A 17,845-nucleotide genomic window follows, 5' to 3' on the forward strand; every position below is an offset into this window, starting at 1 on the left:
AACTTGGCTAACAAGTGACCACGTTAAGTACCCAGTCTCAGATTATGTTATTTTTTTCTCGACTTTCTCTTCTACAAAAAAGGACTGGCAAGCATAGAAGAATGTGCCTTGACCCCGAGGAAATAAGATTATGGCCAGAGGCCTTACCACAAGTGGCAGATTTTTTCAAATAATAGCAATGGAAAAAGAAATGTCTCTAAAAGTCAAGCTTTTCATGCTCCAGTCGGCCCTCCGTACATGCGGCAAGTCCTGGAACCAATCCTTCTGCAGGCATCGAGGGAAGTCTGCATTATAAGAGTTTACTTACAACCTCCCACCACCCCCCGCAAAAAGGCATCCTCTCTCAGAAACGTCACAGCTAATACATTTCAGGTATGTCAGAAATGCTAGGATTTGTTATTCATGTTACGTCAAGTGATAACATTACATCAAAATCAAGCAATATGGCGAGGTAAGAAAAAGGTCAGATATTTAAAACAGAAAGCGGTGGACTCCATCTAGGATTCCGTGAGCGACTGTGTAGACACACTCTGAGGCCGACACTGGAGCCCCCCCTCTTCCAAGGCGCGCCCAGCAGCCTCCTCCTCTGGGTCCCCTCCTAACAGGGGAGATGGCCCTGATGGAGGGGTGTGCCCAGAGCCCTCGGGGGAGAAGTCCCCAGACTCTGCACCCGGTTCTCGCGGGCCAGCTTTCGGTTCTTCTCATTTTCTCTGGATCAGCGGTCATTTCTTGAGGTTGACAAAGTGACCACCCACAGCGGTCCCTTGTTCTTCTCGTGTCCAGGTGGCTCCTGCTGAAACTCTGTTCAAAGTCGAGGGGTGGGGATTAACTGCCTCTAAGGAAGCATGTGAATTCTGGGGCAGGGGCTCCTGACATTTCTCATTGCTCTACGGAGGCCTCTTCCTCTCGTCTCTTTAATGCCTGCGCCCTGACCAGTGAGCCTGTGACCAAACAGCGTGTGTCAGGCACCATACGCCCAGGACCGCAGAGCAAGAGGGACGGAAGCATTCTCCTAATGGCAGCAGGTATCTGCGAGGCCAGAAGAGGTTATGTCCTAACTGAGCGTGAGAGGAACAGTGTGGATGGAATTAGAATTGGTAAAGTTAATTCGAGTACCAGGACCCACAAAAGAGAGGCCACCCCAGTGGCTCGGCCCACGTCACAAACCTAAGTCGGACTGCCCTTGAGGGAAACAGTTGTCAAGGAGCCCAAACACACACCCATCCCAGTCCTCCAGCTCACCTCGCCCCAGAAAACAGGACCCGCTCGCCTCCTAAGGAAACCTCCAACCTCCTAGCCAGTCACGCCCTGCTCCCGCGCTGCCCCTTTTCTAACCTCTGGAAACCTGCTCTCGCCCCAAATCCCTAAGGAAACATGCTCCACCACTTGTGAGGCACGGCACTCCTCTGTCCACGGACTGTGTCCCCTTGAATAAAGGACATCAAACTCTTTACTAAATTGTTTAGTTCTGTCATCTGACAGAAGGACCTGAGCAGCAGGAGAACAAGGAACAGGCTGGGGGCTGTCAGGACCTTCCCAGGTTGCAGCAGGTGTAACTACAGTTGGTCCTTTTAGACTTTATCTTGAAAACACTCAACTTCAAACGTGTGTGAGACACCGCTCAAGCCTCTGTTCTCTCGTTACAAAATCCCAGCCGACTGTGTGTTCGTTTCCACGTGAGTATGGGGTGCAAGGGTGTGGGAGGGGGAGGGCTGCGAGAGGGGTCCAAACGCTTTCCTGCAGGCTGGAAAAGCCCAACGCCACGTGGCAGGGACGCCGTGCTGATGCTGAGTGGCCATGCCAGGTGGGATCTGAGGATGGTTCACCCCAGACCTGGACACAACGTAAGTCCCCTCCAGCACCAGCCATCAGAAACACTAGTGCATGGGAACACAAAGGAAGGAACTAAAATAAAAACGGCAGAGAAACACCTTTGGGTAAATGATCAGACTTCTTCAAATGGTTAAAAAACAAACCTCACCAATTTCCAAAAGTCAGAGGAAATGGAAAACTTTCAGGAGACCCCCTCACCCCACTTGGTTTTTTTTTTTTGCAATTCTCCCAAAAATCAAACCAAAATTCGGGGGGATGATACTCTGCTCTTCTCCCCCTAAAGCTTTTTTATTTTTAATTTTCCTACTGCTCCTGGCCTTTATATCTTTTAAAACATAAAACATGAACAAACCAGATCTCTGTATATGCTTCTGTTGGGCAATTCAGCGTAGAAGATGATGCTAATGTTAAAATGCCCACATTTAAGTTACAATTTCCCCACTTTCTAGCCAATCAGCGCCTTACTTCTCAAATGTCTGTTTATCCATAACATGGGGATAATATGAATAATTATCTCAAAGGGCTGCTACATAAATGAAATGGTGAACTAATGATTATGGTGTTCTCAAACCCACAAAGCGTGTCTACCAACAGGGGTGCCTCAAGGATTTTCCTCCCAACGATTCTACTTAAAAGAGGGGGCTCCCCCTCTCCATGCCACTTGGGCTTCAAACTGTTTAGAAATAACACACCTCTCTGTTAGACAACAGGAAATGTTCAGGGTCTAGACAGAACTCTCCCACTGAGAGGCAGAGAAGTTGGTATACGTCAACTGAAAGGCAAATTTAATACCAGAAGGGAATGTGCCCCCAAATAATGGTAATGATATTACTCCTCTAATCCTGACACCCCAAATTAAACTCTGGACAGAAATAAAAGGAAAAGGTGGTAGAGAAAACTTATGACTGCCTGCTGCCTGGAGGGAGGGGAGATAGGACGAGAGAGCGGAGAGGATGTGAAAACACCCAAACCTCAACACTTAAGGCCTCTATACACAGTAAGACCTCTATGACTCAGAGCTTACTAGGAAACAAGGCTGGAAAGCACGATTTACAGGGATATTTTAAATATTACTATTATGCTGTGCAGCTAGTAATTCAAACTAGGCTAAATGTTGTGCAGTGAAAGTTGCTTCATTGCCTCACTATACCTCTCTCTGTTTTTCAAACACTTTCCCACATTTCATCTCAATCGAAGCTCACTCATCTTTGGTGGCATATTAACCCCTTTTTAAACCAAAAGAATAAACCAGATGTGGCGTGATTAGATGACGTACGGGTAGCACAATGAGGGGGGAGTAAGAATCAAGACTAAAACTCAAGAATACCAACTCCTGAAACTCATGCTGTATCTGCTTCAGAGAGGGCTTCTGAAGTGTTTTAAGGCACGGTACCTGGGCAAGTTTAGGGGGCAATCATTACAGGGAATTTATTTTAGAAGGGTTAATGACTGCACAGAACTATATACACTGAAACACACTGGGTCATATAAACGGCAAAACTCCCAAGATCTAAAAATTCTTAGCTGCCATTTCCTGTGCCACTATGTTAACCTATCTGTTAGGTGGTTTACATTTATTTAATCCTCACACTAACACTGCACAGCAATAATTGTTATTATTCTTGTCATTTTGCAGATGAGAACATGCCGGCTTAGAGGGGTGAGGTGATGGTGCGCGGCTGGCTGGTGTGCGGTGAGCCGGGATTCCAGAGCGCGCCCTCTTCAGGCTACACCGGGAACCAAGGGCAGTACACACACACGTCTACGTGAAAGGAAATTACGAGGCTCGGTTCCCATCTGGCAGACAGTTTTCCTTTTTTTTTAAAAGAGCTATTTTTATTTTACTCAACCTCCATCTTCTCAAGAGGAAGAAGAGATAACAATGGAGAGAACTGAACACCGAGCAACTGGGGGAGGGGTGCATCGCTCAGGGATAAACACAAGCCTCGCCCCAAGAGTGGCTCGCCCTGCCGAGAAAAGGAACCTTCCCTGTCTCGTCTCCATTAATTATTGTCAAGTTCCTAGGGCGACACAGGTCCGTTCCCACGGCAACATGAGCATTTCTGTCCTCTGTGTCCTTTCTGATGGGGCAGTTTGAGATGCCACTTAGGAGGAGGCAAGTTTCAATACCAGACTCGCGTGCAACTCAAGCAAGGGGGGCTCCGCAGGCGCGGGCTCCTCTGAGGAAAGGCCGATTTTTACGGATCCTCCTTGAAATCAATCTAACAAGTGTCCCTGCTCTTCCGCACCAGGGCCTGTGGGCCTGTGTCTTGCGGGCGCTTTTCCTGTTTCCCCTTCCCAAGGTCCCTTCTGTCCCTTCTAGTCCCAAATCTCTATCAACCACAGCTCCAACCCATCTGGGCCTTACTCCAGACCCATCTTCTTTCCAACTCCAAAGGAGGAGTGGGAATTACAGGGCTAAATAGCCAACCTCCAGAAACTGACAATATATTCCTGATTGCTTATTAGAGCAGCTAGTCTGAGCCCTGCCCGTGAGAAGCGGTGTGGTCCTGGGCAAATTCGCCAAGTGGGCCCAAGGCCCTTAGAAAGGAAGGAGGGGGCTGGATGCCGCCCCCCCACCCCATGGCTCTGCCCCGACTGTCACTCAGCCTGGAGTTTGGATCGATTACACGCTGTGGGGCATCAGGATTTGCAGAACTGTGGAGTAATCACGATGGCAGGCTTTTTGTCAGAGTCTAGAGATGGAAAAGAAAAAGCAAATGTTTCCTGGAGCCATTTTTAGCCTCCTTGAATAGAAGAGGAAGACATAAAGGAGGATTCCTGGCAGGGTATTTTGGGAGGACCCTGGGGAGCTGGGCCACTCTTCTACCCTGGTTAAGCCCCACTCCCTCTGATTTTCTTCATGAGTATCCAAAGCCACCTTGAAGCCACCTGGAGCAACAGCTCTCCAAGGGTTGCAGGGTAGACAGAACACCAGTCCTGGGAATTGGGAGAGGCCGACTGCCACATGCCAGCTGGATGGGCTTGACGGCTGCTGACTCTCAGTTACAGGACCTATGAAATAAAGGGATCTAACTTAGTGGCCACTAAAGTCCCTTCCAGCTATAAAATACAACCAATGTGTTGGAGGGTGAAAGACTCACTAGCATGCAAGGTGAATTCTAAAGTGCCTCCTGATCTCTCGTTTAGGTGAAGAAGAAATAGAGAAAAGACACTACTGGTCTCAGTATATCAGAGCAATGGATACTTGCTTCTATTTTTGCCTTTTAATCAAAAATCAGTGTTTGCTACACACACACACACACACACACACACGCCTCTACTTAATACAGAGGGTAGGATGGGATAGGAATTTGGGATTTGGGGATAGGAACTCCAAAATCTCCTCTGATACAACAGCCAAACTCATTTCACATTATGTCCCCAAACACCTCCCTACACATCACACTTTGAGCTTTAAGAAGAGTATAAACGATTCTTGCCCAATTAAAATTAAACAGGAAACAACATACTTTGTTCCATTAATTCCTGCCCGCCTCCTTCCTGGTTGGGACCCACTCCCAAGGAGAATCTTCTCCTTTAGCAGGACTCAATGAGAAAGGAGGGGACCAAGAGACAGGAGAGTAGGCTGGAGTCCAAGTTATATTCCTCAGTAGTGATACTGGCCTTGGGCGAGACCCTGGTCACTCACTGCCTGTTTCTCCTATAAAGCGTAAGCTGTCCCCTTGATTAGACTGTGAGAACTAAACACATTATGCATGTGACAGAAAACACTAAAAGCGACTGACCATCATCACTCCTTCCAAAAACAAACTCCAATTCAGCCAGGATGCTTTCCCTACACCTGTTCCCTCCTGCCACCCACCCTCAAGCGCTCTCTTCACTCTTCCTCACGGCTGACACGCGGCCCCTCCTTGACACCCCATCCAGAAGGCCCGTTTCCCCTTCTGAACTCTAGGGCTTTGGGGCCATTCATTCAGTACTTTATCACATGGTATTACTATTACCTGTTACTATTAATTCACTTTTAGTATTTGTGCAATTAGACCCGAATTTAACAGGGGCATTCTTCTGTGTCTGGTTGTTTAGAACAAAAGCAAATTCTCCCACACAAGAGACATTACAAACAACAGGCAGGTTCTGTGGCCAGTCCATAAAACCCCGTTTCTATAACAATACATGCCAGCATGTTCTCCTAACAAAGGCTCTATGTAAAACGCACTCAGGGTAGTTCAACGTGGGATTTGTCTAAGGCTTAGCAAATCTCATGGTAAATCTATCTTCTCCACCTAGCTCAGCCTGTTTTGGAATTAACGGTGGTAAAAAAAAAAAAAAAAAAATCCTCTTTTTGTTGCATTGTCTTCTTTGAGATTGATTAACAGAATAAGAAGACAGAATATCAGGAAAACATCAAGCAACCAAAAATCAGTGGTACCCGCTATTGGAAATGGCGGGGGCTGGGGGAAGGGCAGAAGCGTTCAGAAAACCTTGTCCTCTTGGTCAGAGGCGAGGGCTCAGTCTGGCAGGAGCAAGGCAGGAAATTGTCTTATTCAGAACCATCCTTCATGCCGAGGCCCACGGAGGGAAGGGGGCAGGCACTGGCCAACTTCGAACTTGGATGAGGACCCATGGGCTCCACTTCACCCCCGAAGTCCAGAGGCCCCACTCCCTCCAAATGTCAGTGGGTTGCGCAGGACAAACCTTTACCCCTCAAGTCCCATTTCTCATCTGGCCCTGGGACCTAGGACCAATGACAAAGTGACCAGCACAGTGACCACTTCTACCTGGTCAGTTGATGTCGTAAAGGGTGGTCTATATTCTTTATGGAACTTTAAAGCAAGACATTTATGAACTTATAGTACATGGTAATTTCAGAGTAACACATTGGAAAGGAAAGGTTTTCTTTGTCATCAACCCAATCCCGATTAGCAGCAGCTTCCGGGCTCAGCCAAAGAGTTGCCTCACTGCTCCAGGATCTGACATACCTTGCGGCAAAGAGAGCGACAACTTCCGGACACAGATCCCGCCCAAGTCAGGAGCAGATGTGAGGATTCCTGCCCTCTCATGTTCCCCAGTACACTGGAATCAAGTGCCTTGATAACCCAAAATGCCTACCCAAAACCTGCTCAAATCTAACTCAAATTTTATTAAGCCAAAATGCAGGGTGGGGTTAGGGTGGAATGCTCTGGATCATTAAGCTAATGTATTTCTTTGAACTTAGTAAAAATAAGACAAATCTCCCCCTCTGTAAAGAGGGATGAGTTGGCTCCAAGAATCTATTAATAAAATAAATTTAGATACCGCAGTCCCTCAAACATTTATCTACCACCTACTGCCAAGCTGGTGGTAAGTGCTGGCGCTGAAACACCGATGGAGACATGGCTCCAGATGGAGTGCAAATGTTTATGTGACCCCGGGCTTTGGATCACTGGTGCAGAAAGCCCAGTGCTGACTGAACGTTATCTGATGATACAACCGTTTAGCTGTGGACATTAATTTACCCAGGCCTGGAAGCTCTAGCAACCTCATTCGTTTTGGAATCTGAAGATGCAAGAATCCTTTGGGGTAAGCCCTCATGGATGGATGTCCTCTCCTGCGGGGAGGGTCTCTAACGTTGAGTCCCTGGCAGCTTCTGCAGCCAACAGCAGAGTGTGGTCTGTGTCCCTTCCAGAAGGCTCCATGAACCAAATAAAACACGGGGCCAAAGAGGCCGAAAATCTCCAGTACAAATGAACAAGAGCTGTAGCTCACTCTATCTATGGCATCCTTACTTTTGGAATAAGAAGATTAATCAGACTGCCCAACCTATAGTCAGAGTTGGCTGTGAGGAAAGGATAATAAAAGAAGTCAAGGCTCTTGGGGTTTTACAAAGTGGTAAGTCATGGCTAAACACAGCTTCTGCCACTGACTGCCTGAGAGGATGGAGATGGCAGCCCTCTCATGCTTCTCTATCTCTACTCTCCCAGGCCTCTGGGTCACTGCAAAAAATATATATATATAAATATATATACTACTGGCAGCAAATAAACAGAGGAGTGGGAGGTATCTGCAAACAACCAAGAATTATGCTTTGCTGGTTGCTTTTTTTCTCCCTAATGTTTTTGTTGCCCTTTCCAGAATAAAGGGCAAAGGGTCTGATCCCGTTTATTATGTGGACATTATCAAGGACACAATCTTCTTGGTATGAAAGAATTATGGACCTTCCAGGGTGAACAATTTACTCCCCACAGCCCTGAAGACGGGACCCTATTGGGACAAAAATTAATGTTCAAACTAATTTCTAGTTTCAGGTGACCTTTAATGATTTTTTTTTTTTTTTAGCTACTTTCAAAACATCATTCAAAAAAAACCAAAAATCAATAGACAATCATACTAGGTTAAACATTAAAAGGGAAAAAAATGTGGGGCGGTTGAGAAAGTCTGGTTACCAAAATTGCATTTAAAGATGAATATCACAATAATTCTGGCCTAGACTCACGTCAAAAAAACAAACCAAAATGACCGGCCCTCCCCCTGTGGACCCACCGCTCCCACTTGCACCTTACACACCGCCTTCAGGGCAGCATCACGGTCACGGAGGCAGGAGCCTCCTTTCTTTCTCCAGCGTGTCTAGCTTGACCCACAACCTCTCGAGAAAACGAGGCAACAAAACGTGCACGCTCAGGGAACAAAGAGCGTGTGGACCACAGGCACTGAGGATGAGGCGGGGCTTCACTGTCTCTTAGAGGAGGCTGTGCTTGAACAGAGGGGCAGGGGAAGGGAAACCTGATGTTCTTACCCGGGCGCAAAGGGGCCATTCTGCCTGTGGGCTAATGACGGGACAGGGTGCAACCGCAGCCCCTGGTCTGTGGTCAGAGGTGTGTGGGTGGGTCTGCACGCAGACCCACCGCGGCTGTCAAGTTACAGGGTGGAGCTCGAGTTAAAAGTGAGGCTTTCTGGCAGTCCTGCCAACCACCAGCATCATGTTTTCCTGGTGATGTCACTGCAGATGTGGGCTCGATCCCTGGGCGTCAGCCTGCCTTTGGCTGGGCCCCCACCAGCACCTATGGAACCGCCTGTGCTCTGGCAGAAGACAGCACCCATTTCCACACCAAGGCGAGACAAAACCTGTTGGGTCAGTTACAGTGACTGGTTTAAGATTCCTCAGTTTAAGGTCCATAGACAAAAGTCACATCAGAGACAGCCATGGCAGCTCCGGGAAACAGAATGGGGAGAACAGTTTCACTGCAGGCTGACAACTCCCCTGCCCAAAAAGGCGGCTCGGGGGAATTCATCAAAGCTCCAAGTTTCCAAGGAGACACAGCACCAGCCTCTCCCTCCACCCCCAAAACAAAAAGTGTGCATGGAAGAAACCAAAAAAACACCAGGGACCATTGAATTCAATTCCTGCCACCTTAAAACAGCAGCTCAGATTTTCCAGAGAATCAGTAAGACACAAATTTAAAATTATTCCGTGATTTCAAGGGATACAGGTACATCCTGGAGCCAGCACCCAAGGCTGGCCCTTAAATTTCCAGCACCGTGCCCTGGTTCAACAGGGGACACCAGCCAAGATCTTTCTGACCAAAGGTAGTAACCTTTCAAATAACCAGAATGAAGCCGCTTCACTACAGTTCAAGAAAATCACCCAGATTCAGAATGTTACCCTGGAGCTTTCCCCAGCGTGCTCACCTCACTTATCAAGAGTCTCCTCCTCAAAAATATCAACCGTTAACTGCAGAAATCAACAGGAGACAACTCCACACTTGATTTTTCAAAAAAACATTTTCCCACCTACAGTGCACCACACTTCACATCCCCTCTTACCAGTCTCTCTCCGGAGAGGACCTCCAGCAGCTTGATGAGCATCCGTCCATCCCGAAGGTCAGTGTACAGGTCTGTGATCCGGCAGGACACCCGGGCGAGGTGGGAGTTGACCCACTTGGTGAAGGTCTTCTTCTGCACGGCTTCACGTTCATCTGCAAGCAGAGGAGAGCTCACTTTACCACCAACCACAGCCTGGGCAGTGGTGGGTGTGTGCCAGTGGGGGCATGAGACACTGGCCAAAGGAAGAAGAGCAAAACTCAACTGTAATGAACCTTAGCTCCTCTAAAGCACGGTCAGCAACTCGGGAATAGAGGAACCATACAATCCCTGAACACTGGAGCCCCTAAGCATAACCACCAGCAGAGCATCCTTCGCTCGCACGCATCTCATTTCCTCCCACCTCTGCTGAAGAGGCAACACGACAGAGAAGGTCACAGTGGGGTCCTCTGCAGCCCTGCCCGATAGTATAATACTTGGCTGGTAAAGTTTCTAACGTGGGCGTCAGCTATTGTTCCTTCCCAGTGTGGGGGACGCACACAGTACACAGAAGGACGTGGGGCAGAAGAGCTCAGGAGACAGACAGAAATTGCTTCCCTCAGGTACAAAGGATCAGGCAACACCTGACGAGATAAATTCACTCATGACCTTGATCTGCAATGACCCTTTCACCTGCTGAGTGGGATGTTAAGTGAACAGCAGAAACAATGGTGGGCAACTTGGCAGAGTACAAGGAGGCCTGGCCAGGCACTGGGAGAGCAGGGCCTGGGCCCGAGGTTGAGGTTTCGTCAAAAATGTGCTGAGACCCTGGGCTCAGCGTTCCCTTCCGTAAAGTGAGTAGACGACTATCATCTCCAAACTTCAACCATTCCTTGAAAAGGCAACTGCTGGTTTATGGTCCAAAGTGGGGTAGCTGCACATCTAAATCATCCAGGAAACAGTATTAAGTTTTTCAAGCCTCAGTGATCAAGCTCTGTCCAATTCAAAGCACAAAACTCTAGACACACGTGCCTAGGACCGGCCCTTCACATTTCATACAAATGGGCTTCCCATCTTCTTGCCTCTGCAGAATGTTCTAAATGCAGGCTGTTGAAGATCTTCGACAGGGATCCACAGAATGTGCCCTGGACCCACCGACTCACACTCCCTGACTGTTCTCTACTGAGCTACCCTTTGGTCACATACTCACCCCACTTCCAGTTCCATCAGCATAAATCTGTCCTAAAAGGACCCAAGACTTCCTCCTTTCAGCGTTAGGCCCAAACCCACCAAGATGCTTATGAACCAATCTACAAAAAAGGGAGCAGACTCCAACAACTTTTTGTGTATTTCAGCATCACTGAGTGACAGCTAAAAAGCCACCCTTGCTGATGGGGCATGAACTTGGTGGCCTGGGTGTACTGGGTTCCCAGGCTGGCCAGGGTATCCTGGGAATGTCTGCAGGGAAGGCTCTGCTGAGGCCTCCACCCACCACAGGGAGGGAATGAGGCAGAGGCAACAAGAGATGAGCCTTTACTGCTGCCAACCTGGCAGGTGAGGCCACCGGGCCACCTGCCAAGACAGCCGCCCACCTTCGAAGCCAGCAGCTCCTCCTGGCCCAGCCTTCCCCCGAGGGAACAGCCCACCAGAGGGAAAGAGGGCCTTGCCTCGCAACAAAGGCCAGCTGAAAGCAAGGGATCAGAAAGGGCAGGATGGGGGAACAAGGAAAAAGGCAGTGAGGGGCACAGTGCAAACTGAAAAAGGCACTGCACCAATAACATCATGATCGGTCGCAGAGAAAAGATCCCATGCATTATTCATCACACAATCATCATGATGGACGGTAACTTTATGACAGCGACACAGAAGCTGTATTTTTTGGCCGAAGGTTGGCTGTTTGGAAAGAGCAGGTCCAGAGCAGAGTACACAGACACATGAAGCTTCTCCTAGGGACATGTCACAGATGGCAAGTAACTCGAGGTTCAGGTGCATTTAGGGTCAACTAATTTTTTTCTAAATTATAATATCTTTTATGTGCTACACAGTTGGAAATGTCTTTAATAAAGCCCTTGATGGGTATCCTAGGTTGTTATTAAAGGGTCTGGGGCTCCAAATCGCTACCACACCCAGCCTATCACGGGAACAAGGTCAAAATGAAAACCTGCTTGGATTAAGTTATTTCTAAATAAACAAGTACCAAATGTGTCCCCAGCCAACTGTCACTGCTTTGGGTGAATCTCACATTACAGAAACACCCGCGGCTTCCTTCAGGTTCTGAATTAACAGGTTCCTTTACAAGCAGATTCGAGGATCTCCTCCTAAAGACAGTGCGCTCCCACAGAGCCCTGTCCTGAAGAGCTGGAGGCTGACCCCAACCCTCCTCCCCATGAAGACGCAAGCAAGCAAAGAGGCCACGGGTGGCGCAGAGGGAACCGAGCGGAAACAGGACAGGCTGAGGATCTGTGAGAGGACGGCTCCCCAGGGCTGCTGGGGTCCTCAGAGCCTCCTGGAAGAAGGGAGGAAAGAAGAGAAGGAAGAGAAGTTCAAAAATAAAATTAAACAGAAGGAATGAGCGCTTGCTCTCCTGCTTCCCAGCTCTCTACTCTGCCCACCCCCGCCTCAGGAGCAGGCTCCAGGTAGCGTGAACATGCTAGAAAAATCACGGAGGGCTCAAGTTCCTCGGGCTTACTGGAAAAGGCATGGAAGATTCCATCCAGGGACTGGACCAGAATCAACACCCTTACGACACACAAGGGGCAGGAAATGGGCTCAGCCGAGAGACACAAAGCCCAGCCAACTCAGCGTGTCCTCTTACAATGGAGCACTTGGTGAACAACAAACGCTTCTGAAACCGGAAGGAGGGAAAGGGAGGGAAAAAACCTACCCAGCGGGCCAGCTGAGGATGAGGCTGCCTGTCCTTGGGGACTCTGTCCTTTGTTCCACCCTTCCTGGGAAGGCGCAGTGACATCACCCCTGCACTCCCAACCCAGTGAAGCCAGGCCAGACGCCTGCCCGAGGAGCTGGAGGCCCTTGACGCAGACAATGGAAGACAGTCCAGAGGCGGGTTCCCAACTTCAAGCTGCTGTCACTGTGCCCGAGCTATGTGAGGAGGTGGTGGGGGCAGCAGAGGGAAGAGCGCCCACTTCTAGTTCTACAAGTAGGAGCAGCTCTGGGAGTCCTCACAAGCTCCACTTGATCTGGTTATTTAGACCAGTGGTTCCCAACTGGGGGCAATTCTGCTCCCCAGGGGACACTGGGCAATGTCTGGAGACATTTTTGATTGATTGTCATAATTGCGGGGGCAGGTGCCACTGGCACATAGTGGGTAGGAGCCAGGGACGCTGCTAAACACCCTACAGCGCGAAGGGCGGCCCCTACAACAAAGGGTTATCCGGCCCCGAATGTCAGCAGTGCCTGAGCTGGGTTGAGAAACCCTGGTTGAGACATTCTGGGCTTACACCAACTGGAGTTGACATTAGGACACCCGAGTTGGGGTACTATTCATTCATGACTCCCTATGCCTGCGTCAAAGGCTCTTTGATCCGGATGGTGTGCCTGTTAGCTGATGGCAGCAGAAACTCCCTGCCCTCAGGCCCACTCAATTCCACAAAGAGCTGGCTCCTTCCTTGCAAGGCAGAAGGACAACCGCGGGGGTGGGCTCGGTCTGGGTCAGTGTGACATGGGCATTTCTGTCCCCCGTGCCATTTCTGTCCTCCTCTTCCCTTTCAGGGCCTTGTATTGCTGTTAATCAAGCCAAAGCACGCCCGCATCTCCCCCCGAGGAGAATTCACCTGGATGAGCCTGATGCTGCGGCAGGTTCCCACCCGTCTCTGCCCCAAACTCAGCAGTGGTGCCTCCGAGGAACAGGGACGCCACAGCTGCTCCCTGTGAGTATCCTTCAGCTGTACGTGCCCCTCTCCCCCACATGATACTTATGTGGAGGGACTCAGCTGAAGCTTGCTCTGGCATTCAATGCGAGGACGTCAAAGTGCCCGGCGTGTTCTAACTCTCATACCTTGGTTCCCTCTCCCTTTCCCCAGCAAAGCAGCCCTTTCAACAACTCAAACTATTCAAGAAACTTACCAGGGATCAGGGAATCATATCATCTCAGGGTGGAACAAGGCTTTACAAGTCATCTGAATCAGCTTTCTTTCAAAAGCAAAAACTCCCTCCTCCTGTACCTGGACCAGCTATTTTAAAATTCCAAAAAAAGGAGGGGGGGGAACTGTGTGTGTACACAGCAGGAGGTTAATAGTTGTACAGAAAGAAAACGACTTGTTCTTTCTTATTAAAATAATAATAGCATACACAGCGTACTTACTACGTCCCTGGTACTGATCTGTGTGCTTTACACTCCTAACTACTCCATTAGTTAGGATCTGTTAACTCTCCAGGGCAGGCTGGCTCCAAAGCCCAGGTTCAGTCACTATGCAATAATGTCTCTACCACAACATTAAAAAAAAAAAAGTTTCAATGATACAACATATAGAATAACCCGTAATCTCACCATCCTAACCCAAGTCTTTATTTTGTGAAAGGGTCCACTCCATCACTGGGTAGCTCCAATTGCTGGGACGCCGTCTCCATCGAGACGAGATCTGGCTCTGTGACCTGCCGAGGAAGCTTGCTCCACCTTTGAAGCTACAGAGAATAGGGCTCCTCACTCCTCCACGTAAAGGCCTTCAGGCGTGAACACTCCTCACCGACCCCTCTTTGCATGACTGTCACAATGTGGTGGGCAGCGTGGAACCCAAGATGGTACCTGAAGACACAGCCACCTCTTGGTGGCCTACCGATACAAGCCTACCTACGGCACACCTAACCGATACAAGCCTACCTACCGCACACCTAACCGATACAAGCCTACCTACTGCACACCTAACCGATACAAGCCTACCTACCGCACACCTAACCGATACAAGCCTACCTACCGCACACCTAACCGATACAAGCCTACCTACCGCACACCTAACTGATACAAGCCTACCTACTGCAAACCTAACCGATACAAGCCGGGACTTGAGGCAGCCACAGCAGCAGCAGTCCGGAGGCAACAAAAGTGGGGAACCACGTGAGGAAAGGGCAAAAAGAACCCAGCAGCCCTCTGCGGGAGAGAGCCTGGTGAGGCAGTTTGTGTGTCAGTGCAGGGGTGGTAGTCAGGAACGGCTCTTAAAGCAGCTCTCAAAAATAAGTTTGCCAGAACCACAAATTCTACCAGAACGTCCGTGGAACCCCGAGAACCTAGGAACCAGAGCCGTTCCAAGTGTGAAGATCCAGCCAGCTAAGTCTTCTTAGCTCCACAGCCTCAGACATGAACTAGCCAACCACCTGGTCAATGAGGACCACTGGGAAGCAAACAAGAAACCCAACCTTGAAAGGGCGACAACATCTGTGTTGGCCTCTGATTGGAAGGACTGAATTATAAATGGCTTTCTATTATGGTGCTCTTTCCCGAAAACAGAATTTTACAAGATGATGTGCCTGCAATGCACCATCATGCATCTGAAGAGCAATTTACGCTTTCTCAAAGCTCACTAGATCTGCACACCAACTCCATCAGGGAGGTGGGACACCAGTGTGATCTCCAGCAAAGCCCAAGGCTTGGTGAGGTGGTGGGCTGCTCAGTGTCACCAGCCAGCAGTGACACTGGGAGTGCCGGGTGGGTGTCTTTGGGTGTTGTTCTGTCTCTTCCACTGTTTAGGTTAAGAAGGATTAGGATCCTTTCCTCTGAGTATCTAGACTCACTTGTCTTTTGTTGGTGATACCTAACTTGAAATTTTTAGAAGACGTCTTACAGAAAGAGGAGGAGATATTCGGAACAGAGAACCATACTTGCTTAGGATCAACCAAAGGGCTGTGAATATCCTCTCCATCCTCCCCTTCTAGAAGCACATAATCAACTTCCTGTCTCTTTAGGGAATGACTATGATCAATATTGGAAGGCTGGAACACTTCAAAACTTACTTACTCTGGAGAATTGGCTGTAACTGGAAAAATGAACATTGTGTTAGCATGAGTTAAGCTACAGGATACAGAAATAGCTTTGATGAACAGAAGGGCATTGTGTTATGGAAATGATTGTACAGTATCTTTCTGCAACACCCTCTGTACAGAATGCTAAACATAACCACATTCACCATATGCCACAGCTCCAGCTATGGAAAGGGACGGGGGCCAGGGATGAAGAAAGGCCTGAAGGCATGTAACCATCTCTGGATGGAAAATAAGGGAAATACAGAAACGGGAACTGACCAATGACCCCATTTATTATTCCCTCAAAGACTGAATTTATACCTGGCGGAAGAGAGCAAATCTTTCTTCTACTTTTCAAACAGTCTGAACCTGCTGATATAACCCAATAATGTTTTCTATCAGGATCTTCCTCAATTGTGCTAAGATAAATGGCCTATCTTAAGCAAGGGCTGGCAATCCCTTACTTTTTTCTCCATATAAACACATAGCTAAATTAAGTACAGAGTTGGGTTCATAGAAGGAAAGGAGGTACAAGGATGGAAGCGGAAAAGACATCAAAAGGAGATGGTAAAGCAAGTGTCCCATGAACACATCCCCACAAGTGGCTATTTAAATCAACAATACTCCAATATTTTACAAAGTGCATACTGCATGCAGAACTCTCTATATAAGACAAGCTCTCCTGCCCTCAATGAACTAGAAGTCTAGCTGAGGAAACTTTCTACATGGAAAGTTAAAGAAATAACAAAAGATATTACAAAACAGTACAGGATCAGGTGCCAAGAGAATGATTTCAACAATGTATTTTTGGGTGTTTGGAAGAAAAAACTCACTACAATTAGGATGGTTTCAGGTCCTGTCATCCAACAGTTACTAAAATCCCCGGCCTTCTGCCTTTCCCATTCTTACTCTGCTTAAACATCACTGCCATAGTCGTCTTCCCCCAAACAGTGGTTTTTCAAAGTTATACCACTGAACCCAACACCTTCAAAGGACCCCAGCCATCTACAAGAGGGTCCAAATCTGAGCCTGGTGTTCAAGCCTCCTCAGCAGCCTCCCCCAGGGCACCTGCTTCGTCTGGGATCTTCCCTGACACCCACCCATCTCTGTGTTCCAATCCAACCCAACAGATCTTCTTCATTCATCGTGTTCTCAACTCTCACCTTGCACATTCCTTCTTCCCACCTTTGCTTACACCATTCTCCTAACCTGGAACGTACTTGCTCTTCTTTCGCCCTTCTTTTAAGACCCAGGCCAAGAGTCGTTCTTCCAAGAGGATCTCACTTGGTGGGATGAGGTCTCTGTCCCTCTCATCTTTTTATTATGTATCCTGTGTCCTATCTCCTCGGCTAGCCTGTAACTGCCTCCAATTCTATATCCATTTAGGGCCTCAGCATGTGCCTGGGGACTGTGGGGCAGGGGGCAGGGGGGTGGTGCACATCACAATACACGCTTGTTGAATGAATAAACAAACCTCCAGTGCCCAACAAATAGGCTCCCAATAAGTCTTGCTGCTGATGGCGGCCCCCATTGTTAACGAAGAAAGACATTTTCCAAATCACATAGACAGGCCCTAAGCAGTTAAACGTTATCATTGCATGTCACTAAAAACTTTTAACACCTGAACTGTAATTGTTCTTCAGGGTCTGATAAATGATAAAAATGCAATTTTGTGGTACTGTCTTTCAGACTCAAAGGGATCCAAAGCTAACCTAAAAAGTTTCACAAAATTTTGTTTGTTTTTATTTTGTTTTGGGGGCAACGGCCACCACATGCCCATACAGTAAGAGTGCAAAGCTGCAAAACATACAAGGGTATAATTATAACATGATTTTAACATGACCCAAACAAGCCAATAGTCACAAGACTTAATTTATTCTAATTTTAACAATTTATCCATTAAAGCTCAATTCTTGAGTTGGTTAAAAAAAAAAAAAAAAAAGAATTCTAATTCAAAACAAAAGAATACAGTAGGGTGGAGTCCCCATATGTGCCTTGGCTTGAAAAAATAAATAAATCATTTCCCAAGAGCAACATGCAAAACACACAGAACAGGAAACCGGAAACAGGCAACTGGCTGTACTGATAATAGAGAATCAAACTGTTATCCTGAGGCAGCAAAAGGAAGGAAACTAATCTTTTGACTGAAGGCCCTGTGACGGATTAGTCTGGGGGCCTTTAATTTATGTTTGCTGACTTGTATATAAATAGAACTTGAGTTGAAATACTTTTCCTAACAGTTTAGCCAGCTTCATGGACAAAACACATGTAAACATCTGTTCTAAATGCATGTGTA

The 17,845-nt window shown here is 47.9% G+C and overlaps 1 protein-coding gene across 4 annotated transcripts in view; it reads right to left on the reverse strand.

The window, feature by feature from the left end:
- The window catches only part of SPTBN1 (spectrin beta, non-erythrocytic 1), a 194,132-nt gene that overhangs the window by 58,973 nt on the left and 117,314 nt on the right, over positions 1-17,845 (reverse strand). For all 4 annotated transcript variants that reach the window (XM_082426220.1, XM_082426221.1, XM_082426222.1 and 1 more), the window contains one exon: positions 9,601-9,752. In XM_082426220.1, the coding sequence (XP_082282346.1) occupies positions 9,601-9,752 (152 nt within the window). The remainder of the gene's footprint in view (positions 1-9,600; positions 9,753-17,845) is intronic.

This window comes from Balaenoptera physalus, assembly GCF_965194825.1.
Source record: "Balaenoptera physalus genome assembly, chromosome: 15".
Lineage (NCBI taxonomy): Eukaryota > Metazoa > Chordata > Mammalia > Artiodactyla > Balaenopteridae > Balaenoptera > Balaenoptera physalus.